Raw genomic sequence first — 12087 nt, 5'->3', positions numbered from 1 at the left:
TCAATCTCAATTGGACTTAAAGAGGAACAGGAAGTTTCATGTCGAAGTTGGAATGAGGTTTTGAAGTCAAGCAAGGTTTCATCGTTGAGAGCTTGGTGTGAGGGTTTGATTTGGATAAGGCTCACCCGAATTTATTGATTCCTGTATTTCTTTCCCCCGTAGGTGGACTGAATGGAGTGAGGAGGCGGGGCCAAGTGGGGACCGTCGGAAAGAGGCCTGGTGACAACACGTACAGAAAAGTGGGCAATAGGTGAAGGCATGCGGGCAGCATGGAACGGGTGAGGGAGCAGCGGCCGTTCTGCTCGCTCTCCAAGAGCCAGCGAGAGCACCGCGAGCGAGGCGGAGAAATCGTACGTGAGTATCGTTACGCGTCGGAGCGTGAGGACGCCGCCCAAGACGTCATCGCACCTTCCTGCCGCGTCCCCACCCAGAAGTCGTACAGCTCCAGTGAGACGCTCCAGGCCTTCGAGCATGATCCGGCGCGCATGCTCTTTGGCGGCCGGGTCAAGGAGACGGTGCGCCAAGAGAGCGCCGAGTACAGTAGGCCAGGTCAGAGGCACGCAGAGTTGATGATTGTTCATCGTGCTTGAAACCCTAACTTCAAACTTAACCTTGTCTTGGAAGAGAAATTTAAAAGCCCCCCCGCCCCCTGCATTAAAACCCAACTTTGAAACCCAGTGGGTTGAAACTCTAAGTTAAAAACTAAGCTTTACACTGATTTGATTGGCTGGAGCGGATGACACTATATTTAGCATTTTATGCAAAATCGATGATTGGTTGTAATTTCATCATTTTCCAAACGATCAATGACGTCATCTTCGGCTGGGCAAAATAAGACATTTCATTCAGTCCAGAGACGTTCTGTGCAGCCATAGTTAATCATTTCATCAAAGTTTCTCACTATATACAGTTGGATTTTATTTAAACTTCCTCACAATATTTTATTTTTTGGGAGGGCGGGTGTGACGTGAGCTAACCCGACTTTAAAAACCCAACCCTAGCTTTAAACCCTACCTTGAAACATTATTTTGAAACTCAGTCTGAAGAACTACTTCAAACGCCAACACCTAGTGTGAAACCCAAACCTTTTCTTTGAAAAAAACCCAATTCTGACTTTAAATTTTAACCCAGGTTTGAAACCTTGATTTAAAACTCTAACTTAAAACCCTAGCCCTGCCTTGGAAACCAACTTTGAAAGCCCCTATGTCTTAAAACCCAACTTTGAAACCCTAACCCTGGCTTGAAACCCTACTTTAAAGCAGTAATTCTGACTTGCAACCCTGTTCTGTTTGAAACCTGAATCCTGGCTTATCACCTTAATCCTCTCTCAAAAGCATATCCCTGTCACAGAACCCTCACACTATCTTAAAAGGCTGTCTTGAAACCCTAACCCAGGCATAAAACACTGACTTGACACCCTAACTTCCCCATCCTTAATTGAAAAACTACTTTGAAACCTTAAGCTTGCCTTAAAACCCTGATCCGAACTTGAAACCCCAAATTGAGACCCGAACCTTGCCTCCAACATCAACAATGCAAAATCTCCCTGGAATTAAAAAAAAAATGAAGGAATGAATACATTACAAAAAAAAAAAAAATAAAATCAGCCGGTATAGCCACTTTGATATAGCAACATTAAATGTTGTAGACATGTCTATCATGAGAGCACCTACAAAAAAGTGTCAAGAAGCCATGATGTAAAAGAAAGCGACTCAAAATGGTCATTTTAACCATTTAACCTAGAAATTGTCTGATTGCTACTAAATTAGAATCAGACAAAGATTAAACGGTCATTGCGTGTGAAACAACTGGGGTAAAAAGTGTTGTAATTGTCTTTTTTTTTTCTACAGACTTTCTGTCTAATTTATGTAATTAAAAAGGGTTAAAACAGTCCATTATATTTTGTGGCTGTCCTCTCGCTCACAAGCTTGCAATTGGAAAGAAAATAACGTCATATTCTGGTATATGGTATATCATATCCCACGGGTAAATGACCGTTTTATGACATGAAGTAGCCAAGTTATTTTTCCAGATTTTTTTTTTCAACATCTCCAGCTGCCTCCGATTGCATGTAGTCTCACAGCAAATGCCAGATTTCATGCATTTTCATCTGTTGCTCAGCACACATGATCTCGCTTTACAAATGTACATGACATTTAAATACACACAGCCGGATCTCAAGACACTTTCATGTCCACAAAGGCTGACCATGAAACATCCCCCTTCATCAATCATAAAGAAAAGACTGCAAGATGTACCAGTATATGTAAAATTAGAGTAATACAGAATTGCATTTTTTCTTTTTTTACATGGAAAATGCCTGGATATATGTCATTTGCTCTCACTTTTAAGAATGAAAGACTAAAAACACAATCAACAAATACAATCGTAGTGGGAATAATTGCAAATAATTTGACTGAGTGTAGCATCATGTGGCTCATTGCTTTATTTTTGAACAATTGTTAAGTGTTAGTTGAAAAAAAGGTAATAAATGTTATAATAAAAGTTAATGAAAATGGCTGAATAAAATTGGAATTGCTATTGAATAACATATAAAAATAAAGATTTAAATTCATGAATTATAAGTTAAAATGAACATTTGTATTACTAAACGAATAATTATATTAGAATAATATAGAATAATTAAATTAAAATAACAAATAAATTAAATAGTAGACATACACTTTACCAGGAAATACAATAAAAGTACACAGTTAAATTCAATAAAAACATACAAATTGAAATGGACATTTTCGGGCATTATTTATTGAAACTGATATTACAAATGCACACATAAGGAGATAAGTATAATTAAAAAAAATATATTATTTAACAACAAAGTGAAGATAAATTAAAATAGCCATTTTGGCGTTTTGTATCATTTAGTACAGCAGCACATATAAAAAAAGGAACACAAAGAGAAGAGTAAAAATTAAATACAAAAATACATTTTCAAAACTACTACATAAATAAAAGAATAAAACAACCTGTCAATTCATATGCGGGTGACTCAAAACAAGAACATTTTCCCTATTTATGTGCCTTGTGTTTGTAATTAACCTTTTGATCTTAAAATGTGTGATTTGAGGGGCAATTAATTCCAATTTATTTTAACCTCTACTTTGTGCGAAAAAACAAGTGCTTTCATCAAGTCGTCAATGAATCTGTTTTGTTTTTGGTTTCCTCATGTCAATGATTAACCTTCATTTTCCATGAGGCTAAAATATAAAACTGCAGCGTGAACGTTTTGAAAAGGCATTCAAGTTTGAGTTGCTTTGCAAGTCTGTCGACGTGAGCTTCCTCGGGTGTTGTCAAGGTTTTTGATTTCACGGCCCGTCCCCCGCCCCTTTCCCTCCCTCGCCATCCGCCATTTCCCCCCTCACCTTCCACCACATTAGCACGCCCGTCTCTCGGTCGTTAGGCTTGTTTTTCGCTCGCTTTGTTAACTTTTATCGCTTTCCTTTTGCAGGGCAGACGTTCTCGCTGAGGCAACTCGGCATTTGTGAGCCTCGTCGAGGCCTAGCTCTGTGCCCCGAGACGGGCCTGTCCCACCCCCTCGGCACCTACGCCAGGGGGCCTGCCGTCCCCTCGGATGGGCATGAACCCCAGTCCCCGGAACGTACAATTGCCCTTTGGGGCAAGGGGGGCCGCAATTCCTGCCTCTCCAGTCGCTCCAACTCGGCGCTCACGCTCACCGACACGGAAATGGACAAGTCAGACAACGAAATGGGTGAGTCGGATCCTCGATTATTATTGGTTGGTGGAAGAAGCTGCAGTGGGCGGGGTTGCACGGCTTTGTTGCGGATGATTGGTGGGAGAAAAGCGGCAATACAGATGGCGGAAAAGGAACAAACCAGGGTGTCCTTCTGACGGCGTCACCTGCTTGTTTTCGCCGCATTAAAGAGTGGAGTTGGATAAAGTTCACCCCGCGGCGAGCGTGTAATCAAAGATGGCTTTGAATTGGGGGTGGAACGGGGAGGTGGGGGGTACGAATTGTTGCGAGGTTGAGTTGGCGCACACAAGGCAACCGCGCTTGATGAGATGGTTTGAAGTGCAAATGCGATCACGGTGGAAACTTGAGACACTGCATCGGGGCAAATTGAGGCGGATGCTGATTTGTTTTTTGATTATTAATATTAATATTTCTTCTCTTTGTTTTTCCTCCGGCTTTTTCCTCACATTACGAAAACATTTATGTTAGCTTCATCGAAAACGCTAAACCATCCATAGAATGGCAATGGTTGTTTTTCTGTATTGTACAGGATGCTACCATTGGGCTGACATTGACCATTTTATTTATATATATATATATATATATATATATATCCCCCTCAATGCAGAAAATCCAAAAAACTCCATAGTTAAGCTTTAATGTAAATATTTTAAATGGATGTTAAAAAGCCTCTTACCATACCCACTATCGGAACCGTTGCCATTAAAGAAACGCTCTGTAATTATTTCACATAGCGAAAGATATGAAAGAATGACAGGTGGTTAAAAATAATTAGACTTGATTACATAGACTTAAATGTAAAAATGTGTCAGTTTTTGAAGAGGAGAAAGTACATGTGACATTTCAGACAAATTGTTTCTTTAATGGAGGGATTTGACTTTTAGCGGAAGCAAGAGTGGTGTTGCAGTCATCGACTATACTCGCTGAGGAATATTTTTATGTTTTTCGCCTGCCATTGTGCCCATGTGCCTGTTCCATCCTCTAGTGATGCCTTTCAACTACAGGAACCTTTACCTTCAACTTTTGTAGGACCAGTATGTTCTTGGACTGCAGGAACTATTGTTTAAATTTGCTTTCAGCTGAGATGGGGCTTGTATTCTCTTTGGAAATTAGTTCACTTGGGTCTTCTGCTCTCCCATTGCTTAGTTGGCTCGCTTACTTATTCGGATGTTAGTCCGTTCTCTTGTTAGGTTGTTAGTTACTTTATTAGTTCGTTTGCTTTCACACTTATGTGATCCTTTTGTTTGCATACGCACTGCCTCTTCCATACGTTTGGTAGTTAGAGCGCACTGGCGCTCATTCGTTCCTTAGTTGGTTCTCATTTGCTGCTTTGTTTGTTTGTGCGTTTACTCATCTGCTTGCATTTGTCTGTGTGCTCACTTCTGAGTTTAAATGCACCGTTGGGCATTTTTTACATTAGTTACTTAGCTCGTAACCAGTTAATTTCTTCTCATGCTGGGGTAGACCCTAATCATGGTGCTGAGGCGCCCAGGCCCAAGGAGCCTCCAGGAGTTTTATGTTTTGTTCTTGGAGATACAGTACATGATAAAACTGTTTTGCAGTGTAAACATTTTTTCCCTTAACAATCATTTGGACCCTCTAGTAATTTTTTCAATGTCTAGATTTTAAACGTTAGATGAAATGTGATTTAAAAAAAAAAATGCAGTCCATCAGGCTGGATGGCACTTGTCTTTTGACTTTGACTATTTAATGAAGCAGCTCAGAGAAATGAGCCATGCATTCAAAAAAGGTTTCCATCAAGCCAATCTGCATGCGGCATCTTACGCAAGGGGCCGTTCAGGCCCGTTTAGTCATAGATAAAAGCTATATTTCATTGGCACTCACACTCATGTCTTACCAACTACAGCACGGTAAGAACACTTGACACAATTCATGCAAAATTTTAACTGTATTTTGTAATGGCAACCATTCATTCATTGAATGATAAATGAATGTAATTATAATTTGGGAGCAATTAACATGTAATAATGTGCAGCGCAGCAAATTATTTCTAGAAATATGCAGGCAAATTACTCTGAGAGAACCAAACCAGAGCATGAAAGTGCCTATTTTATGAGTGGTGAAATTTTATACTTAAAAAAAAAAACGACACTAGAGTGTTTACCCAGCCTTTTAATTATATTCCTAATTCTCATGCTATTTAGTTTTTTTTATATTCTTGATTTTTTTTTTTGATTTCTGGCATATTTTAGGGGAAAACGCCTGAAAACACAATTTATTAAAATATCTTACCTTTTTTGTTTATAGTAATGTAAACAATTTATTAATTATAGTCCAAAAAAAACCATCACCGAACTAAACCTTAACAACTTCGAATTGATAGCATTTTTCCATTGTAAAATATTGGGATTGAAAGTCAGTATCTTGGCTGTCTTAGTGCAATGTTCTGAAATATGACCATTGCAAAAAAATAAAAAATCCAGATTTTGTACAAAGTTGATAGGCGATATGTCCCTCAGCGGAGAATGCTGAGCATAAATTGAAAGTTGCGTTCTCCCCTCAGAATGCTTTTTCAAAAGCAATGAATGCTCTGAAGTAAATTCCCACATCATTATTGTTGGAAAGGTGAAAGAGCAATAGAAAAATCGCTGCTGCCTACCTTTTACTTTCTTTCTTTTTTCAATAAACGAATAACCAAAATGGCAAGTTGTGAATGTTCTTTTTTCAAGTTTCAAGGCCTCACAGTTTTGTTGTCATTCTGTGCTTTTCATACTTGATGGCAAATAAGGCGGACAGAAGTTTAAAAGAGACATTTGACGCGCCCCAAACAGACTACCCCTCTTACCATGTTGCGAACTTGACTGGAATCGCTACAAATATTAATAGATATTAACATTTTACATTTTACTTATCCCTGCTACTTTTTTCATGTTAAAGGCGATGCATCATGGTAAAGCGACGTGTAGGAACTGTTAAACAATACCTCGCCTGGGTTCTGTGAATACAAGTATAGTTTTACAGGATCTGAAAGAGGCAACAGAACCATTTTGCCTCAAATTGAACAAACTTGTTAATATCGTTGGGGGGGGGGGACAACAAATTCACCCTCAGTAGCAAATATAGAACAAAGAAAATGACATATTAGACGTACACTACACATTGCAGTGTATGTAGATGATTTGCATGGATTACATTGTGGTACACATGACTTGAAGTATGTTTTGTGTCAAGTTACTGAAAAGTGTGTTAGCTCAAGGTTTAGCGCTGAGTGCTACGCAACGACAGAATTATTACTGTAGAAAACCTGTCACCTCCCGAGTCCCACAAACACCTCGGCCTCCATGCATTTTTAATGCGCTAATATTCCATTATGCCGCTTGTGGTGCCCATGTTGTGATATAAATGTTAATCTGGTGGACCTTTTAGTTTGTGAATACTTCACAATCAATGTTGCACCCCCTCATAAAACATGTACAAGTGCACAAAACAGAAACACGGCCACCTCTTGCTTGACTTGAATCCTAATGAGGTGTGAAGAGACTTTTCTTATCCACCACAGGACGGGCAGAGGCTGGAATTCCATAGCAAGGGTGGACGCCCAAAATGGACATGCAGTAGTTAAAATCTGTCATAAAATATTGCAATACGGTCATATCCTAGATAGTTGCACAAAATCACAGACGGTAAATTTAGCCTGAGTTGTTAGCGGTTGTTACGTCGAGTCTTTGTGGCAACGACATGGGCACTTCTGATGAATTTTTTAATCAAATTATCCATAAGCCTTATTTGGATGGCAAATGTTTGTTGTAAGACAAATTGGAAGTGATATACATGTTTTGGGATCATAGTTTGTGATATATTTACAAGGCTTTACACGATCAGGGTTTTTGGGGTTGATTATCGTGTTTGAAAAAAATCATACTTGATCACGGATTTATTCTGAAAATGGAGCAATATATCTATTTGGACAACTTGTATTTTTATCTACAGTCGATCCCCGCCATAGAGAAAATGCATTGGATTAAAAAAATTTATTTCTAAATTAAAATTTAGTTCTTTAAAACTTATAGGATTTAATTGCATGGTTGCCGTTTATAGAAATTTTCATTCTACCACATTACTAATTAATTGAATTTAATAATTTGACACCATTAATTGAAAAAAAAAATACACAATAAAAAAATCCCTCCCCCCAGGAAAATTTTTGGGACTAAACGCAAAGCTGTTTAATGCTACCCCTAATTCAAGTTTACTGTCAAATTAAACATTTTGCATTTAAAACAACATTTACCAAATGTTGCTGGTTTGTCATTTGTCAGCGCCCTGGGCACCCATCCATCAACGCCAGTCCATTATTATTTCAAGCCAAACTACTCTGGAATCATCAGTTTGCCAGTCCATCATGTTATTTTAGGCACGCTTCCGTCATCACTTCCTCCAGTAAACTTGACCGCTTCACCAGCCTGTCAATGGTCAATCCATTAAAATGAAAAAAAAAGTCTAAAGTCTATCTAGTCTAACAGATGAAATATCCAATTTCCTTCAAATGGTATATATCAGTGTATCTACAGCCTACGGTGGTTGCCAAAAGAACTTGACACACAGACCGATACTCGCATACATTTCACTTAGCTTACACCATTTGCCAATCTATTGAACGTTTTAGTACAGCGGGAGCGCACTGGTGGCTGCTTGCCACTTTTTGAACTCCTAAACCAGCAAAAAGTTGAACTTTTTATGTTTTGCTGACCTTAACCAGAATCCTGGGTCCCATTGTTGGTTGGTGAAATCCTGTGGGCTTCAAGTGCCGCCTAAATTCTTGTAGAAATCAAAACTAAGTTGCCAAGACTACCAATCATTGCTTTTTCTTCATCTTCTTCTTTTATTTTTAATGACTTTAAGCAACTTTTCTTTTTTTTTTTAGGAGGCTGGAGCAGCTTAACGGCATTCCCATTCATTACCGTGGCGAAACATGATTTGAGTTGCGAGCTCTGGCAGGGAACAAATTATACTTGTACCTCAAGGCACCACTCAATGTTTTCTACTTTTTAAAAATATTTCACTGCGTGCTATTAATAGTTTTTAAATGACTGCAAAATTTCAGAAAAAATGTAGCAAAACACCCCCCAAGTCGTCAACATGTTTGTGTGAGCGCGTCGCTCTACAGCTCACTTTGTTTCTCGCGTCAACTTGCCGCGCTAACATTAGAAAAATCGCAAACGCGGGACATCACGCTGACGCGAGGTGACACGCCATCTGCCAAACTCCCATCTCACTTTCCCGCCTTGTGATGGCGGGAAAAAGCCTTCTGATTCCAAGCACCGCTACACCCCCCACCCCCTGAACAGACAACACCCGTCCCCCTGTTTATGACTCAAACATGGCAGGGAGATAATAAATAACATCAGATTGTTGTTGCATTTATGGACAGGTCTGGCCATCTGGGATGTTTGTTTTGAAGATTAGTCCCAAAACTGGCTCCCAGGATTCTTTCATCACTTGCTAACAGGCTGCTGTTATTTATTGCACGCCACAGTGTAAACTAGCGTTGTTAGAATCCTTGCCGAGGTTGGATTCGGTCGGTAATGTTGGTAAATAGTGGATCGTTGCTGGTTTTTAATCTGGAGGCTTTGTATTTCCAATGGGTTGATTTTCATCCATCCATTATCTGATCCGCTTCTCCTCACGAGGGTCTCAGGCGTGCTTTAGCTTATCTCAGGCATCTACGGGCAGTAGGCGGGGTACACCCTGAACTGGTTGCCAGACAATTGCAGGTCGCACAAAGCCATAAAAGCATTCACGCTCACTATCACACATAGGGACAATTTGGAGCGTCCAATTAACCTACCATGCACACGGGTACGGGGAGAACATGCAAACTCCACACAGGAAGGCCGGAGCCGAAATCAAACCTCTGTAATGTTAGGCCATCATCATCATCATCATCATCATCCACTGTGCCCCCTGAGTTGATCTTAATTACAAAAATATGACCCAAAAAGGGACAATTTTGCTTGATTTTTAAAACCTTTTCTTTCTTTTTTTTTAATTGTGGGACCAAAAGCCCCACAAACAATGCAGTGAAGTTGGTAAAAAAAAGACATGTTTGGCTGGGTTCTTTGAAATATGTAATTTTCATACACTACTAATTAATTGGAAACAAATTATTCATCTTTTTAGCGGCACATCACATCTAATCTACTTTTCGATCTACTTTTTACCTGTAATTGTTTTCAGCTGACCTGCTACCCTGAACTGGTTACAGTTAGCAGTTAAAAAAAAAAAATACTCCCGGGCTTGTCAATGAGGTGTTGATCCGAAATTGATGCCCACTCGCACTGCAACGCTGACAGCTTCATGAATTTGTTGCCAGCGGTGGCGGATGCGAACGCGCTCGACGGCACGAGCCGCACGTTTCTGTGGTAATCTGATTTTGTTCTGCTAAACTCGTTAGTTTTGCGGCCGAAAGCTAATTGCTGCCTTGAGCAGTGCTGTTACTTTGAACACCACTACAGCGGCTCCTGTTTGCCATGAGGGGGCGCAAGCATCCATGTCTGAAAACTTCAACTAGTCGCCACCGGGGTTCGTGTGCGCATTTCTGCTCTTGTCTGCTTCAGTCTGCGTAGGTGAAGTGTCTGTGTTTTTTTTTTTTTTTTTGTTGAGGTGATCATGGTTTTTGCTCGGATTAGTTTACTTTTGATCCAAAATAACATGAAGAATTTTTTTATACTTTCACAGATTAAAGTGGACAAGAGTAATAATGTGCATTTTCATTTTGGTGGCGATCGGTCGCCCGTTTTAGACAACAGAACTAACAAAGCTAGATACATTACCTCGTTTGCCTCCCCGCTGTGACGTAGACGGTGAGATCGGATAAAATTAACAAGACAAGCTCCAAAAGGGGGTGTGCCAAATTGTGGTATCATCCCAAAAGAGACCTTAAATCACTACGCAGTCTTTTAAGGAGGTGAATTTTACGGCCAATCTAATTTTTACATTCACACCTATTATATACAATGTCAACCTTCAACCCGTCCGAGTGTCCCTTTAATTAAAACATGGATTTTTTTGCCATATATTTTGCGGATCACACATTTAGTGTAGAAAAAAAAGGGTGTGAAAATATATATTACAATTGAGTATGATTTATGTAAAAATAATATTCTCAAAGAAATTCCTATGAAATTTACTCTCGTCATTTATTGTCATGTCGTTTTTGTGTACAACTTTAAAAAAAGAACAGAATAAATATTTAGTAATCTTTAAATAGATAAACAAAGGAAAATGCACGGTCATTCGTCTGCAACACATTTTGGGTTACAGGAAAAAGTGTTTGTGACTTTATCATTTGTATGAATTACTCATTTCTAATACAGGTTCTTCGAAGGAAGAAAGTGTTTTTCTCATTGTTGTTATTTCACAGAATTGACCCATGTTGCAAATGTGCTTGGCGAGGTTGGATTAGCTGGTGAATGTTGGTTAACTGGGGTGCGGATGCTTGTTTCTATTCCGGAGCCATTTACGTGCTGCAAAGGTCGCTGACAACGCTGTGAAATGTTGTAGCAAGTGGCGACGTAGCGTGAGCTACAAACAGTGCTAACACGATAGCGGAACCTTCTCTCGTCTCCACACCGCTGCTCCCCCACAGAGTGGATGATCTGATTAGTCTTCGGAGTGTCTTGCCGTATAAATCTGCATCTTAATGGTGGAAAAACACTTTTTTTTTTTTTTTTACCCCTTTCAAGCCTTAAGATTCACACTGATATCATCAATGACTAATTATTGCAGTAATGAATTTAGTTTATCCTCATGATGGGATGGCAGCTTGATGGGATAGAAAAGTTGAATTTTATCTTAAACACGCATTTTCAGTGTCACAAGTGAAATGTATCTCTAGTTTCTTTTTGGATTAAGAAAGGAACAAGCGAGTCGATAAACCTTACCTTTTGTGGCTCATTCGCTTTATTAAAAATATGTTGATCTGAAAAGATGATAGAAAATTAATTATGAAGTTCATTATTTCTTATTCATAGAAATTATTTAAAATGTTGCAATTATTTATTATTTAATTTATTCATTATATAAGTTGGTTTTGAAATTAGTAGAAACAACATTTTAAATATTTCAATTTCACATTTTTCATGTTTTTGTACACAAATGGATTTAATGTTTTTTTTTTGTGGATTATGAAAAGAACTGGATTCCCTGTAACATTAATGCTCTTTCTGTAGTTGTGATGTTTAACAAATATTCAATTAAAACTTGTTTTGTCTTTATTTTTAACTTTACAAGAGTGAATATATCATTAAAACATGCATTCATCCACTTTTTCGCAGGGGGTGGTTCTGCAAAAAATGAGACCTTATTTCTAAATTTTAGTGGTTATTGTTTTT

The 12087-nt window shown here is 38.9% G+C and overlaps 1 protein-coding gene across 4 annotated transcripts in view; it reads left to right on the top strand.

Annotated features, from left to right (window-relative positions):
- LOC148338038 (teneurin-3) overlaps positions 1–12087 on the top strand; it is a 225217-nt gene that overhangs the window by 22294 nt on the left and 190836 nt on the right. For all 4 annotated transcript variants that reach the window (XM_088292542.1, XM_088292543.1, XM_088292545.1 and 1 more), the window contains exons 2-3: positions 163–549; positions 3470–3730. In XM_088292542.1, the coding sequence (XP_088148668.1) occupies positions 270–549; positions 3470–3730 (541 nt within the window). In that variant the 5' untranslated portion in view covers positions 163–269. The remainder of the gene's footprint in view (positions 1–162; positions 550–3469; positions 3731–12087) is intronic.

The sequence above is a fragment of the Idiotropiscis lumnitzeri genome, chromosome 4 (assembly GCF_059441095.1).
Source record: "Idiotropiscis lumnitzeri isolate Australia: NSW breed Sydney's pygmy pipehorse chromosome 4, RoL_Ilum_1.0, whole genome shotgun sequence".
Classification (NCBI taxonomy): Eukaryota; Metazoa; Chordata; class Actinopteri; order Syngnathiformes; family Syngnathidae; genus Idiotropiscis; species Idiotropiscis lumnitzeri.
This window is presented reverse-complemented; position numbering and strand designations above follow the sequence as displayed.